Source organism: Pezoporus wallicus, unplaced genomic scaffold, assembly GCF_028554395.1.
Source record: "Pezoporus wallicus isolate ANWC-B61680 ecotype Strahan unplaced genomic scaffold, APGP_CSIRO_Pwel_v1 contig_749, whole genome shotgun sequence".
NCBI classification, from domain to species: domain Eukaryota; kingdom Metazoa; phylum Chordata; class Aves; order Psittaciformes; family Psittacidae; genus Pezoporus; species Pezoporus wallicus.
Window position 1 is genome coordinate 5,269,582 of NW_026641327.1, and position 18,668 is coordinate 5,288,249.

Sequence of the window (18,668 nt, forward strand, 5' to 3'; positions counted from 1 at the left end):
TTTGAAGTCTTTACTTACAGCTTAAAACCTGCAGAAAAGGCTTTTGTCTCAGAACTTTTACAATTTTTCCAGTTAGTTTGCCTGAAAGAAGGTACGGCTTTTTGTCTGTAACCTTGCTTTTTTTATATGTTTGAATCAATTTGGCTAATACGTTCTTACTGTTTTCCTTCTGAATGAAGTATTTGTTGTGAAACAACTGTGCATTGCTTTTAGGATGCCTTCATGTGGTGTACTGTGCCATGCCTTTATGTCCTTAATGTCTCGTGAAGTTGCTGCCCTATTCAGATTGATGTGCCTGCATCCATACATAAACTAATTTGGCTGTAGTGGGTATTCTGTATTTAAAGGCATGTCTCAAACCTGCTCTTTACTGTCTGTAACTAATAAGCAATCAGTTCCCTAAGCCAGTACAAAATTTAATAGATTGTCTAGCGTTGTTTGTCTTCCATAATTAATTCTCTAACTGATACATCCCTACTCCAAATCACCACTTGTATAGTTGTCTGCAGGCATCATAAAAATTATATATCTCATTACCATAAAACGTTTTAAAAACATTTATTAAAGGAGTAATTCTAGTATTTGATTTGAAGCTGTTTTCAGATTTATTTCTACCTTGTGATGTTACTCCCTGTTCTTTGTGTTTTAGCATTTCTGCTTTTGAAAAGATGTTTTCTCTCCCAAGATCTGCTTTCACTTGATGCCAATGTTAATCACAATAAACAAGTGTCACCACATCTAGATTTTTTTGTGATTTTGCGTAATGAAGTGATTTGAGCACTGGGAGAAAAAGTCTAAACCCTTGTAACTGTCTGCCTACAAACTTGTCTCTGGTAAAATGGACATTTTCACTTGATATTACCTGCTGTGATTTAGGAATGAGGGAAGATGATTTTTTTAAGAAAATATCATGTATATATGGCTTGATAGAGATGAATCACTCTGTCAGCATTTTTCTGTCCTAGTTAGTACCATAAACTCATAGAACAGCTAGGTTGGAAAAGACCTTTAAGATCATCAAGTCCAGCCATTACCCCAGAACTGCCAAGACCACCACTGAACAATGTCACTGAGGGCCTCATCTACACGGTTTTTGAACACATCCAGGGATGGTGATTCCACCACTTCCCTGGGCAGCCTGTTCCAATGCTTGAGCACCCTCTTGGTGAAGAAATTTTTCCTAATATCCAATCTAAACCTCCCCTAGTGCAGCTTGAGGCCATTAGCTTGGGTCCTGTAACTTGTTACTTGGGAATAAAGACTGATCCCCTCCTCACTACAACCTCCTTTCAGGTAGCTGTAGGGAGTGATAAGGTGCCCCCTGAGCCTTCTCTTCTCCAGACAGCAACCCCAGCTCCCTCAGCTGTTCCTCATAAGACCATTGATATCTGACTTTGTCTTCACTTCCGTTCCTTTTCCAGATCCTGGAGTCTTTGTGGATAGTGATGAGTCGCAACGTGAGCCTCTTGTTTACTACAGTTACAACATTAGTGACAATCCTCTTCTATAGTGGGACAGCTCTTCTCAATTTTGTGCTTTCAGTGGTAAGTAGTATGTCATCGGTTTACATGGTCCATTTTACTGAAGGAACCTAATTGTGCATGTTACAACAAACATTGAAAAGATCTTCTAAATTTATCTAACACCAAAATTCTTTTACTATTTTGAAACTTTCAAATCTGCTTTGAGGGGCATTCTAGGCAAAGGACAAGATTTGTGTCCTTAAATTCCATATGAAGGAGCTGCAGTCTTCCTATCAATCTGTTCATGGAAAACTCTTTGTTTCTGGCCTTGAAGATACTGAGCTGTAACTGAGTAGCTGTGTGGTACTTAGTTGCTGGGAATTTAAACCACAACAATAGCCTACACAGCCACTGAAATCTTATGGCATGTCTTCATAAACAAGCCAATACTCTCAGAAGATGGAAAAAATTATTACTGGGAAATGTCAGCAAAAGTATTTATTTTACAAGGATTTCCTTATATCCTATATTTAGTGAAGTGTCTTCAGCAAATCTGTATAAAAGGGTTGTTGGGTTGTTTTCATTTAACCGCTGTGAGCTCTTAATAGCAGAATGCTTCATACACAAAGTTCTTATTAATGTTATTGCCCACAGAGTAGCTCTGAAACCTTTTTGTTAAAGGTGTTTTCTTTAAAGGGTGTTATTAGTGAGGCCACACTTGGTTCAGACACTTTTCTGGTGTCCGCAACATATGAAGGACATGGAACTGTTGGAATAAGTCCAGAGGAGGGCCATGAGGATGATCAGGGGGCTGGAGCACCTCCCATATGAAGACAGGCTGAGAAAGTTGGGGCTGTTCAGCCTGGAGAAAGAGAAAAGCTGCATGGAGACCGCATAGCAGCCTTCCAGTAGCTGAAGGGAGCCTACAAGGATGTTGAAGGACTCTTTTATCAGGGACTGTAGCAATAGGACTATGGGTAATGGGTTCCAATTTGAACAGGGGAGATTTAGATTGGATACAAGGAAGAAATTTTTTACTGTGAGAGTGTTGAAGCACTGGAACAGGTTGCCCAAAGAAGCCGTGGATACTCCATCCCTGGCAGTGTTCAAGGCCATGTTGGACAGAGCCTTGGGTGACATGGTCTAGTGTGAGGCGTCCCTGCCCATGACAGGGCGGTTGGAACTGGATGATCTTAAGGCCCTTTCCAACCCTGACTATTCTACGAGTCTACTTTTTAGTGTATTATGGGAGCTACATAGTTTATAGTTTCTTTTGTTTCTAAATGCCACAGCTGTTTGGAATAATTTATAATGGTAGAGGTAGCTTCTTTCATCTTATTCACTGTGGCAGCTACTACTTAAAATCTAAAACATTGGCCTGTGACTTCTTCCTGTTTTAACTAAACGAATACTAATCTTGGAAGCTTGACTGAAATCTACATCCTTGTTTTTAATTCAGGATCCAAAAACATTTGTTAGGGAGCAAAGTGTTTTGCCAGTTTGACTTCATTGCCTTCATTGATGCCTGCTCAGGAGGGAGGTCTTTTTAGACCAAACTGCAAAATTGAAATCATGTTTAACATTTCAAGGCAGCTGTGTGGATTGTCTTCAATACTTAAGAACAAGCGGTTCACAATAAGACTTAATGGAACAGCTGTCTTGAGCTGAAGAAAATCACTGCCATTTAATTTTGTAGTTCTCTAGTTATCTCTCAGTTAATAAAGATTGCATGGGAATATATAATTTCTTTTCTTCTTTAGTCCACAACTTCACCCATGATGACATATTGAAGACAGTATCTGAGAAGTCAGTATACTTAAAAATGACAAGTTTGGATAATAAATGTAGATGATTTGAATGCATTTAATTGTTCAGACACAAAATTTAGCCCTAGATGCCTAATGATTTACGCCAAGTTCATTACATGCTGTTTGTGATGCATGATCCTGCCTTTTTGTCTGTCAGCAGGGTTCTGCCACTTGCTGGGGCACTGTGCAGCCAGCTGGTTTAGCAGAGCTAGTTGGGATATCACTGTGTTGGAATCCTTTTAAAGATTAGATGCCCTAAAGGCTAATCTGTTTCCTCTACTTCTGCTGTAGGTTGAACATGTTATTTAAAATGATCATGTAAAGCTTTCTCCACCAAAACATGCCAGTACTGTACTCTTGGTCTCTTGGATTTGACCATGACTTCCATTTTTCACTCCTTTTGGGCAGAGTATGAAAGTGATCTTATATATATAGGAAATGTTTGTTTTAATACCTTTTCAGGTTCTTTCTGTAGATTCTTCATAATGGTAGTCTTTGAAATGCAAACAGCAGAACTAATAAATTAGAAATACTGATTGTGTTTGTCCTGTATTGTACTATACTTCAAATGCACCAAGGTAATGGGATATGCTTACCTCCCATTTCTGTGCACAGAAAATGTCATCTCTAAGTATTGGTGTTCTTGTAAGTGTATCAGGTACCTCTTTTGAAGACATTTAAATTTGCATTGAAGTAGTAGTTATTAATACCCTTTAATGTTGTGGGAGAGCACTATAACTTAGTCCTGTTTGCACTATGTGTTTCATAGGCTGTTGTGTCCATTCAGAGGCATGGTTTCTTATCTTTATGACAGTCTTTCTCAAAGTATCTTGCTACAAAATCTAAACAGATTTTCTTAAAACACGAAAAGGTAAATTGATGGAACTTGTTTCAATAGTATTTAGTGTGCGTTTGTTAGCAGCTTATGACTGAAAGAGAAAGGATGTAAATTTAGGACATTCAGTGAATAGCCTGCACTAAATTAAGATAATGCAGTCTGTTATTTGGGGCAATAAGTAAATGAAAATGCCAGTTGCTGTGAGAATTTGGTTGGTTGAATCTTAAAAGTACTTTTTAGGTTAGCTTAACTGAACTGTCATGGAGTCCATGTAGAAATAATGTAACTGCTTCCTAATTTTTCCTTGGGCTTTTTTTCCTCTTAACCTGTTGCAATAGCTTAATGTAATAAGCCAAGAAAATCCAGATGTGACCGTAGGATAAATCACTGCAGCTTTCTTAAAGTGTCATGCGCGTTGTTACCGAATCCCATTTGGTATTATATCATTGTTAGATTTACCTGCTATTCATGTTCCTTCCTTCGGAGCTAGAGAAAAACATCCTTCAAGTCAGGAGGAGAAGGCCAGAAGTGACCTTAACAGTTCTTGTTCTTCTGGGGTCTCAAAGCATACTTAGGTCTTTTGCTGTAGTGAGATGTTTTTTCAATACTTTGATTTCCAAAGATGGGTATCTTTAACAATCCGTTTTTTCTTTAAGTTCTCTTTTTGGAAAGTCTTAAGTTAAGAAGTTTAGAGTTTCCTGGGAGAACTCTCACTATTCTTTGGTAAGGAGAAAGAGCTTTTGTATAGAGTTAATTTGGAATGTGAAAGCAAATAGTTTCAGAGTTTTTGATCTAGTTTAATTGCTGCATCTTTGACTGCTGCTTGGCCTAATATCCTTACCCATCTCCCTGTCTTTTAATAGAGGTTTGGAATGGAATTTTTACATTTTGAATAGACAACCCTAAAGCTAGGTAGGCAGCATTTGAGCACATTTTGTGTGTTGCTGTGGTCCAGCCAGCAGTGTCAGCTGAGAAAGCTGACTCTCTTGAAAATGCCAGATCTTTCTTCTTACAAAAGATAATGGGCTACCTTGGGAAGGCTTTTTTTTTTTTTTTTCTAAATGTGAAACAGAAGGAGCTTGCTTAAATTCTGTCTAGGTAGAGCTGTGTTTAAAAGAAAGCACTGCTCCAGCTTTAATTGTACTCTTGCAGTCTTTGTTTTGTAGGATTCTTAAGTTGCTTCAGAAGAGGTTTTCACTAGCTAAAAGCATCACAAACTAATTTAAATTTGCCAACAAGATAATTTTTGAAGTGGTTAGCTTTTCAGCTGATTGCATTTCAGTCCATCTTGAGTAATCTTGAGTAAAAATTAAAATGGTGAATTTTGAGTTGATAAGTGGTTTAAATATATGTGCTTTAAAGCATAGAAATAATGGACACTTTGTTCAGAGTCCCCATTTTGAAAAATATACCTTCCATCCAAACATTCAGTAGGAAGTAATATCTGTAGCATGTGACTTGTTTTAGTGCATAGATTGGTTTATCACCCAAGACAGAAGTTACACACCTGGGAAGATGGAATACAGTCTCATCCTGTATATGACATTTTGGAAAGAGGTCAGAGTAGGTGAACAGCAGTGTGAGACTTCCAAGTTAAAGGCTAGAAGCATGGTGGGAAGCAGTAATAACATTTTACGGAATAGAAAGGAATTGGAAACAGACACAAGTGGATGACATTCTTGAGACTGGTGATGGAATACTGCATGTTGTGGTGTTTGCATGGGTTTTTTTTCCGAGTGTGTTCAGAGAGAAAAAGGGCATGACGTGTCTGCAGACTCGATAAAAAGCTTGAAGATAAGATTTATGAAGGCCAGGCTGTTTGGCTTGTCAAAAGATTAAGATGTAGTTTATCCTAGCATACGAGTAGGTTGGAAGTAAGGCAAGTGAAAAAATTCTTTTTAATCTTGGGAAGAAGGAAAATCTAAAGCTTGCAGATGAACCTAATATAAGCCATAGTTTATTACTAGAGCATATGGAATGGATTTTCCTTGTTTGAGGTATTCTGTTTCAAGATGGACACACTGATGTAGGGTTAGTCCCAGAAGTTGCTGAGCCCACCAAGAGAAAAATAAGGAAAACATATTGGACTGCAACATTCAGGAAGCTAATAAAATCTGATTGTATTTTTTTTGGTGTTTAAACTGAAACAGTGGAACTGCCATCACTTCTGCTGAGACTCATCTTCAGACTCACGGAGTATATTCAGGATTGCCAGCCTAATAAATATTACAGATTTTCTGTTTGTGAGTTTGTGTTTAATTCATATCTGATACGCAGCTGTGTAGTGATTCTTGAGACAACTCTGATTTATTTGGCTTTGTAGTGATAGTGGTGGTGTTAATTGTGTTGGTTTGGGTTTTGGGGTTGTTATTTTTTTGTTGTTCTTACTCTTCAGCAGTTCTTCAATCTGCTAAACATGCTGGGGAAAAATAATAAAAAATGCAGCATTCTACTTGTTTGATCTCCGTGTGACTTGAGCCTGAACAGGGCTGAAAGTTTTATAATGTTTAGTTGTAACTGTTAAGTCCTTTGTGGAGCAGGGGAGAAAATTATTCTTCTAGCTCTTGTGTGTTTTTCTAAATCCAACTTTGTGGTATAGTGTTTTGTAGCTTTCAAAGGATGTCCAGTATTTGAAGCATAGCTGCATACTGTAGTTCTGGAAAGTGTTTATTGCCTTTTAACTTAAAACTCCAATTTGTTTTGCAGGTGATTTTTCTGACCACATTGTTCTACTTGTTGAGCTCCAGTGATGAGTACTACAAGCCAGTAAAGTGGGTGATTAGCCTGACACCTTTGTCTCAGCCAGGTCCCTCCTCAAATATAGTGGGTCAATCCGTGGAGGAAGCAATAAGGTATGTTGTTGATTTCTTGCCCTTTCCAGAAAACTGCTTTTTTTAAATTTGAAGTTTACCTATAAATACTTCGAATTGCAACAACTTGTGTTTCAAAGATGAGTTGCCAATCTCGACAGATTTTCAAGAACCTAGAGTTGGTTATTTTACCCCTTGGTTGTTAAAAGAGCAATTTGATTGGACTTGCTTAAAAAAATTTCAGAGGTCTGTGCTGTAGTGAATACTAGTGTTTCATAAAACTAGTACTAGTGAATGCTAGTATTTAATGATATCCCTAACCACAGTGTGTTTGCAGCTGTGTGGCATTAACAACTAACGCAGCTCAGTAGGAGCAAATTCATACAGCAAAACGGTTGAAACGGAGACCTGACATCTGTGCTGTTCACATTTCAGAGTTACTTAGTTTGAACTAATTTTAGTCTAATCTTGGGGACTAAGTACCCAATTGTAGCTGAAGTGTATTAAATATGGTCCTGGAGTGCATTTTCCAGTTCTGTTTCATCTGAAAGAAATCTAGTTCATGATCTCCATGAGCCAAATTACACCAAAGGGAACAACAGGGGAGTGCTGTCCTTATCCCCCTTACAGCAGTGCTGTACTACACCTCCAGAGTGCATCCACAGTGTTTCATGCTTAGTTGCCATTCTTATGTTTCACCTTTAAACTACTACAGTAATTGAAGGAGGACTTTTGTGTGTGTGTGTTTAAGTATGGTTCACTGAGATTTCACAATAAAGCAATTTTTGGGGTGGTACAGTAATGTGTTTCATTCACCACAGATGAATGAACCTGTCAGCTTTCACCTGTTAGCAGCTTGAGACTAACATGTTGGTAACGTAATAAATGGATTTTAAATACGGTGTTTAAGTCATCAGTCGCTTTTTTGAAAAAGTTGATGGACTGGGCAAAGACAGCAGACTCCATGCTAAATTCTATGCAGCTGTTGTCTCACACTGCTGCTTTCTGTGTCTTCCTGCATATACATACACAACAAGAATAGACTTTAAACCAACAATGTATTGCTTCCCAAACTCATTGCCAAATGTTCGCCATTGTTCTTGGGTACACTTTACAAGAAAGTGTTGTTATCTGTTACTGGAATTAAGCTGTTTCTGGATATGTTTTGACAATGAGAAGGTTATATCATGCTGTGAAAGATCTTGAATAACAATGGTAACTGCTGTAGTCAGTTGAATTGAAGGGGCAATCCAGGTTCAAAGCAACAGATTTGGAAATCTGCCAAAATGTTAATAGCCCTTCACTTGAGTGACTGCTGTTGAATTTTTATTGATCACATGGTTAATATCTCAGTTCTGTCTCTTCTGGAGAATGCAAGCAAATCTAGAAACTAAAGCTGTCTGAAAAATTGTTCTTTTTAGCCTTGGTAGAGGGGGACAGTGGCAAAAATAGACATGGCTTCTGTGGGTGCAGGTACTCTGCAAGGAAGATTGTATTAAATGCAATTTTAAGTTTATAGGTCTGGGACACAGGTGACCCAAGATATTTGTTAGACTTCTGAATGATAGAAAGAAAAAAAAGGATGTTAGGGAAGCCACAGGAAAATGAGTAGGAAAGAGCCAGCAAGCATCAGCAACTGCAGGCACTATAAGAAAAAGCAAGCATCTGGAGAATGTGGAATGTGAAGCTACTTGTCATATAAAAGAGAACTCAGTCTGTGTTCACTAAGGTAGCCTGAATCGCTCATTCTTATTTGTTTTGTGTTAGCCTGTATTTGGTGCCTAATTGGAATTTGGTGCCATATGAAAAACAATTGCCACTGCAAGCCATTGTGTTTGTCACAAAGCAGCAGCTATCCTTTGTTTTTGAAGATAAGTTGTTGCTAGAGGGGCAGGAACCTAAAAATGTCTTGCTCACCTCATCTATAAAAGGTATGCAAAATGGATGTTAATGCTTGGTGATGTGATGGGAGGAAGAGGCTCCAGCTGTTTCTTCATGTATTATCAAATAATGAACCTTCTGTAGTCAATTTTATCATTAGACTGTTGCATAATTACACAACCTGAATCCAGCCTCAAAACACTGATGCATTCAAATTGACCAAAAGTATAGAAAGACCAGGTTATAAATATTGAATGTCACCAGCTGTGTTCCAGCTCCCATCACTCTTCAGCAGGACATAGCATGTGCACAAGGCTAAGGCTATTAGTCCTACTTCTAGGACAGCTAGTCCTCTCCAGAGCGCAGGGATACTTCTGGGAAGAGATGCAGTTACATCTCTATTTCTTAGGGACCACATGACATGAAAACACTCTTCTTCCATGTTGTCAATTACTTCTGTTGCTCTATTACTTAAAATGGGTTCATGAAAAGCACTGGGCAATTTGGATACAGTCAAGGAAGTCTGTTCTTTGTGTCTTTTCCTACTTACTCTGTGACATGGACAGTGGGATTGAGTGCACCCTCAGCAAGTTTGCTGATGACACCAAGCTGTGTGGTTCGGTTGATAGGCTGGAGGGAAGGAATGCCATCCAGAGGGACCTTGACACACTTGTGAGGTGGGCTGATGCCAACCTTATGAAGTTTAACCATGGCAAGTGCAAGGTCCTACACCTGGGTCGGAGCAATCCCAGGCACAGCTACAGGTTGGGCAGAGAAGAGATTCGGAGCAGCCCTGTGGAGAAAGATTTGGGGATGCTGGTTGATGAGAAAATGAACATGAGCCACCTTCAGTGTGCGCTTGCAGCCCAGAAAGCCAACTGCATCCCGGGCTGCATCAAAAGGAGCGTGACCAGCAGGTCGAAGGAGGTGATCCTGCCCCTCTACTCTGCTCTTGTGAGACCTCACCTGGAGTATTGTGTGCAGTTCTGGTGTCCTCAACATAAAAAGGACATGCAACTGTTGGAACAAGTCCAGAGGAGGGCCACGAGGATGATCAGGGGACTGGAGCACCTTCCCTATGAAGACAGGCTAAGAAAGTTGGGCTGTTCAGCCTGGAGAAGCAAATGCTGTGTGGAGACCTCACAGCAACCTTCAAGTCTCTGAAGGTGGCCTATAGGGATGCTGGGGAGGGACTCTTCATTAGGGACTGTAGTGATAGGACAATTGGTAATGGGTTAAAACCTAAACAGGGGAAGTTTAGGGTAGATATAAGGAAGAAATTCTTTTCTGTAAGGGTGGTGAGGCACTGGAATGAGTTGCCCAGGGAAGTTGTGAATGCTCCATCCCTGGCAGTGTTCAAGGCCAGGTTGGACGAAGCCTTGGGTAACATGTTTTAGTGTGAGGTGTCCCTGCCCACGGCAGGGGGCGTGGAACTAGATGATCTTAAGGTCCTTTCCAACCCTAACTATTCTATGATTCTACTTGTGAGGAGAATGGAGAAGGGGAAGAAGAGAAGGGCAATCAGCAAATGGTTTCTGTAACTCAAAAAATTCCTTAACTTGAAGCTATTATATTAGGAAGTACCTAATCAAGCCAAGACCTTTTCCTGTTGCAGTTTCTGTCATTGGAGCTGTGTTGTGATTTTTATTGTGTTGGACTATAAATAGCTATAGATTTTATGAATATTTTTCTAATTCCCTTGGTGATGAGTTTTCAAAGACAGTGACTGTTATCTGTGCACGTGGATTGATTTATAAGCTGTACTGTGGTAAGAACAGATTTCCAGCCTATTTTGGGCCAGGTGTTGAATCTGACACAGTACCTCAGATGTTAATTTGTGCTTGAGTAGAGGAAGAAAAAAAGGTGATAGTGTGTTGGTGATACTGCAGGGGTTTTAAAGAAGTTCGGGAATAGGAGAATTACCTGCTCCAAGCCATGGGATGAAATGCCCTCCTATGAAATACCTTTGATAGGAAATCTGTTCATCCAGGACAGAGGAAGTCAAAATGCCAGCAGCACGTGTCAAGTGGTAAAAACCAACAGGTGTTTGGCAAGGGCAAGTCATGCCATGCCTGACCTGAGGACTTGCTTGGGTAGCCTAATGGTGCAAGGGCAGAGCAGTGAATGACAGACAGATCACTTGGAGGCCCTTGAAGGACAAGGTGACTTTAGAGAACACCCAGCACTGTGGGAAGTCCATAGAGTTTGTTTTCAATTAAACAGGACTTTCCCCTTGTGAACCTGTGCTGGCAAAAACGAATGACTGCATTGTCTCTCAGGCATTTTTTAATAACTCCCAGAATGACCTCCCTAATTTTACCTGGCACTGAAGGGAAACTGATAATTTGGAAAGAAATCCCTTTGTTAGGAGGGGGACTGGTGACTGTCACAGAAAGGTTATCCTAGAGTAGGTTGCAGGAATTTTTTCAGCAGCACTCTCAGTCAGGGTGAGGAAGATGACTTCCTTTAGAAATGTGAGAAGCACTTGGACCAGTTTACTTTATTTAGATGATTTTAGTTCTCAGTACTAGTTAGTGAAAATTTTCATGATAATTATAATTGCATGAATAATGAAGTATTTTGAATATGTATTTGAGAGTATAAAATACTCATTATTGCATGAATAATGAGTATTTTGAGGGTCAGGGGAGAGCTGTTACCTGGGCATATCAGTGTTAGATTTGCTTTGTTCAGAAAGGTTCTGTAAAATCAAGTTAGTTCATAAGTCACCTACCTCACTTCGTAAGAAGGAAAATTGTTGTCCTTTACCCCTGGGAATAGGGAGATGGTGCCCTTGTCTGGAGTCCTCCCTCTCTCCCCGAATGTATGAACCACTATAAACCTCCAATTCACAGGTCTCCAAAGTAGTGGCATGCATACCTTTGCCTGAACCATTTTCCTTTCCCCAAGCAGCATGTCGTTCTCTTCCTGAATGCACCATACCCTTCTTCCCTGAAGCTCCCATTCTGCTTGCTCTGGTGGAGATATTGCACATTACTAAGTTGCATGTTCTCACGGCTTCAGTGCAATTTAGTGTGTGCGATACTTTCACATGAGTGCATGCACACGGGTATGGCTGTGGCTTAAAGTTACTGCAGCTTTCAATTTTGGTGGGGCCTAGTTAACACTGAGAAATGGTCTTAAACCGAGATCAGTATTTTGAGTGATGTCTTGAAACACGTGTTAGTGGAAGTTTGTTCTGTAATGCCAGGAAGATGAGTACCGTTTGTTTTCAATTTGAGAAGGGTTATCATTATTTGCTTCATTTTCTTCATTTGCCACATACACCTCAAATTTGATTAGATTCTTCACTGGTTATGTAAAAGTAATTTCAAACATTGGGTGTTTCTGCAGAGGACACACTATTCATATTCTTAACTGAAATTTTCCAGAAAGTCAAAGAGAGGTTCAGTATGAAGAAAACCTATGGTGCCTTGATGGCTGAAATAGGTTCTTAATGCATTTCCAACTTTTATTTATTAATATTTAAAGAGATCTAAAATGAACTACCATGCAAACAAGCAAATAAACAAAAAAGCTGTTGAAGCATCTAGCTGGTTTGCTCTGGCACCCCAGCAGTAGTGGTGGAGAAAATGAGGTGGTGATACAATTCCCAAAACAATAATCTTCCAGCATGTTAAGCTAATGCTTAGAAAAAGCAAAATGTGTGATTTTGTTTGTTTTACTGCAAGAATAATAATGTCTTTCAGCTTAATTTTTCCAAGACGACTGTTAACTGACTGGATTTTTTGACTGAACTTTTGCATGCCTTGTATGTTCTTTAGCAGCAAGAGTATCTCTTGCAGAAATCTCCTTTGTCACAGGAATGCATTTAACAGGACCTTCCTGAAATTTTAGAAGCTCTACTTACTGCATATGTTATGAGATGGGAATAGAAATGAAAATTATTCTGCTTTAATGAAATAATTTTCTAGTGTAAAACTGGGAACAACATATACTTTTTAATTACGTGGAGGAAAGGAAAGCTTCAACTGAGCTACTAGAGAGAAAAAAAAAAGGTAGAGTGTAGTCTATAAATCTAGAAGAAATGATGCAATGTTTCAGTAGATTTGCAGAACCAGAGAGTAACTGTAACCTTATTATCCTAGTGGGACAGATTGTAGTATTTATCAGCTGAATGTTTTAGTAGCAATAACCCAATAACGATATGACTCGCTCTTAGCACTGTATTAGTCTTAAATATTGTCCTGTGCAGAAAAAAGATTTGCCTTTACAGGTATTTCCTTTTTCTTTTATACTGAATTGTTCTTACTAAGCACATCTGTATTTGTGTATTGCTTTGCATACAAATGATTTTTACAAGTTAAAGAATAATTCAAAGAATACTTCAGAAAATAATGGATGTGCTCATGCTTAATCGTCACTCTTTTTTTCCAAATTTACCTGAAACTGTGAAAAAATATTCATTATTGCACACACATAATTTGGGTCAAGGGTATCACAAAGTCTGTAGGAATTTTACAGTTTATTACTCTTGATTCATGAGATTATGTAAGTGCATAATCAGATGCTGTAACAAACAGTCTGTTCTCTGTGCCATGCACATTGTATATAGCAAGTGTATTTTCAAACACATTGACAGGATATTGAGGGCTTCCTTGTTTTATATGAGGCAGTGCCAATATTCTGCTGTTCGGTTCTTTCATATTCCAGATGGCGCATTCTGTATATTCTAACAGCAGTTTCTGTCAGTGCATTTTTGTAGTTTGTAATTCTGTGACTGTCCAGTTTGTTTAAGACTGAAGGTGTCTGTAAACACATAGAGGATGTGGGTTGGCTGTGCATGTGCACATTTGCCCACACTCTTTACAAATAATGTAACTACATAGTGTCTTAGGTAACTAGTCCTTTAATTACATATTGCACTTATGAATTACATAGGTATGCTGCTGCTTCTGCAACACCCAACTTTTTAAAACAGTTATTTGTATGTCAGAACTTACAATCTGTATTTAAATTAAAGCTTAGTTGGTGTGACATAGACTGTATCAGCAAAACCAGTGACACTTAATTTGCATCGCAGATTCAGTTCAGCCAGTTAGTTTCTCTCTTTGCTTCTAAGGCAGGCCTAGAAGGTAACTGGGAGGGCTGGAAAGACAAAGGTTGCTGAAATAATTGTTAGATTTATAGGGAAGAGGTCTTCTACCAGGCCTTTCTAACAATAAAGGGATACTATGAGATTTATTTTTAGTATAATATATTGCAGAATTCTGTGCTCACATATCAAAAAACTCTTTTTGTGTGTATGTAAGATTGGAATATATATTATTATAACCTTGGTTAGATTTCTGCTATTTAAAATACAGATTTATTGTAATGTAAAAAAGCAGCATGGAGGCCAGTATAAAACTGCAGGATTTCCTGACATTTTAAAGATTTAACATCACAGCTTTAGCTTTTCACTTTTTTGTCATATTATGACAAATTATAAGGTCAATCCATTATTTATTCACTCCACCAGCATAAGCAATCAGAATGCGCTCTTCTCTATGCCTGTGATTCATAATCTTATAATAGCAAAAGTCTGAACAGACTGGGAGTTTCTTAAGATAAGACTGAAATGGATCTTGAGTTTTATTGAGTCCAGGTAGCTGTTTCTCTCATTCATGCACTTTTCAGGCTGAAATGGGGATCTAAAAGAATCGCATCCTTACAAGCAGTGTGGAGAATAATAAATGTTCAATGTACTGTGCCCAGTGCATGCTGAAAGCTGAGAAAGGCTTGAGCAAGGCAAGAGGGAAGACTGACTATATAGCTGAACAGCAGAGTAACAGAGGCCAAGGAAATGAGAAGCTACCCTTTAAAAGCTGCCATTTTAGCTAAATAAAGAAAACGGATCATCAACTTTAGCAAATAAAAATAGGCTGAGGGCAGGGGGGAGGTGATCCAGTTGCTGAAAGCTCCACAAAATGCTGTTAAACCGAAACACCTTTTTCCATATGCAGCAGGAGCCAGAAGCATTCGGGGGCTGAGGGATGACAAGAATACTCGGCAACCACAGGGCTGTTGCAGCCTGTTGCAGGGGGGAGGTAAATGGATGCTGTGTTGTTTGTTGCTGTGAAGGTGAGTGGAGGGAGTCACATTGTAAAAGCCTTCTTATGGCCAGCTGCAGCAGAATCGGAAATTAAAGTGGCTGTATAAGAGGTTGTAGAAGAAACAGACAGAAAATGCACAATAGGAAATTACTGAGAGTGGATGAGACTGACTCACCCAGCTAAGCTCAGGGCCAAAATTAAAAAACGCAATGTTCTTTTTCTGCCTGGGAAGTACAGACATGTCAGCTGAACATCAGTACAGTGCAACTCAGTAAGCACTAAAGTTAAGGACATACCAGCACCTGGTGAATATGATTTAGTTGGAGTTTCCACAGAGAGAAGTCTGCCTTACTCTTCATGGTTTTTTAAGAGGTCAGCAAGCAAGACCACTAAGAAGTTGATCTGTCTGTTATGTTCTACTGAAGTTTCATAAAGGCATTTTACAACATCTCTTTCCAAAGACTTTCAAGGAAATTAAGTAGTGATGAGATAACAGGGAAGGTTTCTTCAGGGATAAATAATCATTTAAAATATAAGAAACAGAGGGAGTAAATGGTGATGTTGAGGTAAGGACATCAGAGGTAAGGACCTCTGCTATTGCATCTATCCATAATTGCCTTGGGAGAGAAATAGCGAGGGATGCCTCACTGGTGCTGGTAAACTAGTTTGAGCTAGTAAAGATAAGGGTTGATTGTGGAATTGCAGCAGGATTATAGATAAATTCAGTTAGAAGACAGCAGTGTCTTCTGCTGGGGGATAAAATGACTTATGAAATACCAAGTGATGAATGAGGGTGAAAACCAAGCCTAACTTCACACATAAACAGATGGCCTCTGTGCTGTCTTGTTACCACCTGGGAGCTGTATTTTCAGGTAGGCATGCTGGCTCAATGCCTGGTTATACTTAAAAGACCTCTGCAGGTATATTAATCATTAAGATTTCTTACAACAGACTCAGACAACAGAAATACACAATATTACTTTCATTGTGTGAATCTGTGGTTTGTCTGTCCCCTGAATTACTGTATGCCATTCTGATTCTTGCATCTCAGAAAGCTTAAGAGTGTAGCATAACCGGTTAGAAGAATGAAGATAAGCATCAGTTTCAGTATGAGGAATGACTGAGCTGATTAGGACTCTTCAGCCTGGAAAAAGTGTTACATAAATGAGGTTTGCAAGATCAGAACCAGTGTGAAAAGGATGACTGAGGATGAAAGGATGAAAAGAATGACTCCTCATGGTCTCTTCCAGCATAAAATCTTGGGATCACTAAAGGCAAGGTTTAAAAAATCAGAAAAGTGTGTTGGTTCATGCAACAGGCACTTAACATTAAAACCGAATGGTTTGCTGCACCGGGGCTGGACACTGTCAGTGCAGCTATCAACTCTTCAAACTACTTTTAATAAAAGCACAGATTATAGGTGACTGACAAAGGGACAGCCTCTCTGCTGCTGCTAATACTGAGAATGCTATTCCCCACATTGTCTCACAGTTTTCAATAGGCCTACCTGGGGAGTAAGGTATTACTGAGCATAAGCCAAAGCGGTAGCCACACTCATGAAATGATGGACAGAAGCAGCACAAACATATGTTTTGCCTTGCTGAACTAGAAACTATTTTGCATTGGTTTAGACTATTTTTGTGAATAGAGTTTACTCCCACAACTATTTTTCTGAACTCTGGCTCCAGATTTTATTTTATTTTTTTTTTTGGTGACAGCCAGTGTATCTTCACTAAGGGGAAATCCTGCCTGACCAGTTTGCTGGCCTTCCATGATGGGGCTACAGAACTGATGGACAGGGGTAGAGCTGTTGATGTCATCTACCTGGACTTGTGCAAAGCGTTCGACACTGTCCCACACGACATCCTTGTCTCTAAATTGGAAAGACATCAATTTGATAGATGGACCTCTTGGTGGATAAAGAACTGGCTGGATGGCCGCACACAAAGAGTTGCGTTCAATGGTTCAGTGTCCAGCTGGAGACCAGTAACAAGTGGTGTCCCTCAGGGATCAGTGTTGGGACCGGTCTTGTTCAACATCTTCGGCTCTCACATGTACAGTGGGATTGAGTGTGCTCTCAGCAAGTTTGCCGATGACACCAAGCTGTGTGGTTCGATTGATATGCTGGAGGGAAGGAATGCCATCCAGAGGGACCTTGACCCGCTTGTGAGGTGGGCTGATGCCAACCTCATGAAGTTTAACCATGCCAAGTGCAAGGTCCTACACCTGGGTCGGAGCAATCCCAGGCACAGCTACAGGTTGGGCAGAGAAGAGATTCAGAGCAGCCCTGCGGAGAAGGACTTGGGGGTGTTGGTTGATGAGAAAATGAACATGGGCCGGCAGTGTGCGCTCGCAGCCCAGAAAGCCAACCGTATCCTGGGCTGCATCAAAAGGAGCGTGACCAGCAGGTCGAAGGAGGTGATCCTGCCCCTCTACTCTGCTCTTGTGAGACCTCACCTGGAGTATTGTGTGCAGTTCTGGTGTCCTCAACATAAAAAGGACATGCAACTGTTGGAACAAGTCCAGAGGAGGGCCACGAGGATGATCAGGGGACTGGAGCACCTCCTGTATGAAGACAGGCTGAGAAAGTTGGGGCTGTTCAGCCTGGAGAAGAGAAGGCTGTGTGGAGACCTCATAGCAGCCTTCCAGTATCTGAAGGGGGCCTATAGGGATGCTGGGGAGGGACTCTTCATTAGGGACTGTAGTGATAGGACAATTGGTAATGGGTTAAAACTTAAACAGGGGAAGTTTAGATTGGATATAAGAAAGAAATTCTTTCATGTAAGGGTGGTGAGGCACTGGAATGAGTTGCCCAGGGAGGTTGTGAATGCTCCATCCCTGGCAGTGTTTAAGGCCAGGTTGGACAGAGCCTTGGGTGACATGTTTTATTGTGTGTTGTCCCTGCCCATGGCAGGGGGGTTGGAACTAGGTGATCTTAAGGTCCTTTCCAACCCGAACTATTCTATGATTCTGTGACATGGGGAAGGTCCTGCCAAAGAATGCTGAAGTTGCAGCAACTTGCAGAATTGGACAGGGCTAAGAATAATGCTCTGTCCCTGGCAGTGTTCAAGACCAGGTTGGACAGAGCCTTGAGTGACATGGTTTAGTGTGAGGTGTCTATGCCTATGGCAGGGGGGTTGGAACTAGATGATCTCAACGTCCTTTCCAGCCCTAACTATTCTATGATTCAGACAGTCTGCATAGGTTTTATGATACCTCTGAGGTGGAAATAAGTGTCTGGAAAATGGTCAGGGGGATTGTTCAATATGTTTGTCCTATTTTGTTGCCTTAATGTCTGCTTCTGATCTCTACTAGAGATGGAATGCTGACTGGACAGACCATTGGTCTGAACTAGTTTGGTTTTTCATACCTTATGTTCCAAGAACCATTTAAAGAATAGTTAGGTGTTTCACTTAGTAAGCACTATGGTCTGCTCGTGGTAACAAACTGGAAATGTTAGAAACAGTTGATTCAGAAATAACTAATGCTTTCAAACACGCTCCTCAGAAGAATAATTATAAGTTTATGTGGTCTGTGTGACTGCAACAGGCTCAAATAGTCATTAAAAATAATTACAGATAGTATGAATAAAAAGAGATCAAATGCAATTGAATTGCAAAAAAATAATCAAATGTAGAATTTCTTACAATTTGGACTAAATGTTAATTGTTCTTTTTCAGAGAATGTAGATGTTTCTCTGTTAGAGAAGCAAGCCTGTTTGCTGCTGTGTCCTTTGGACTAGCCAAAGGGCAAAAGTCTAAAGTTTTTTTACATTCACTGGAGCCCTGTCTTTCCTTGAGAGGTGCAATATT

The 18,668-nt window shown here is 39.9% G+C and overlaps 1 protein-coding gene across 4 annotated transcripts in view; it reads left to right on the forward strand.

The window, feature by feature from the left end:
* Positions 1-18,668, forward strand: part of TMEM245 (transmembrane protein 245) — a 75,273-nt gene that overhangs the window by 46,141 nt on the left and 10,464 nt on the right. For all 4 annotated transcript variants that reach the window (XM_057423014.1, XM_057423016.1, XM_057423015.1 and 1 more), the window contains 2 exons: positions 1,422-1,544; positions 6,816-6,961. In XM_057423014.1, the coding sequence (XP_057278997.1) occupies positions 1,422-1,544; positions 6,816-6,961 (269 nt within the window). The remainder of the gene's footprint in view (positions 1-1,421; positions 1,545-6,815; positions 6,962-18,668) is intronic.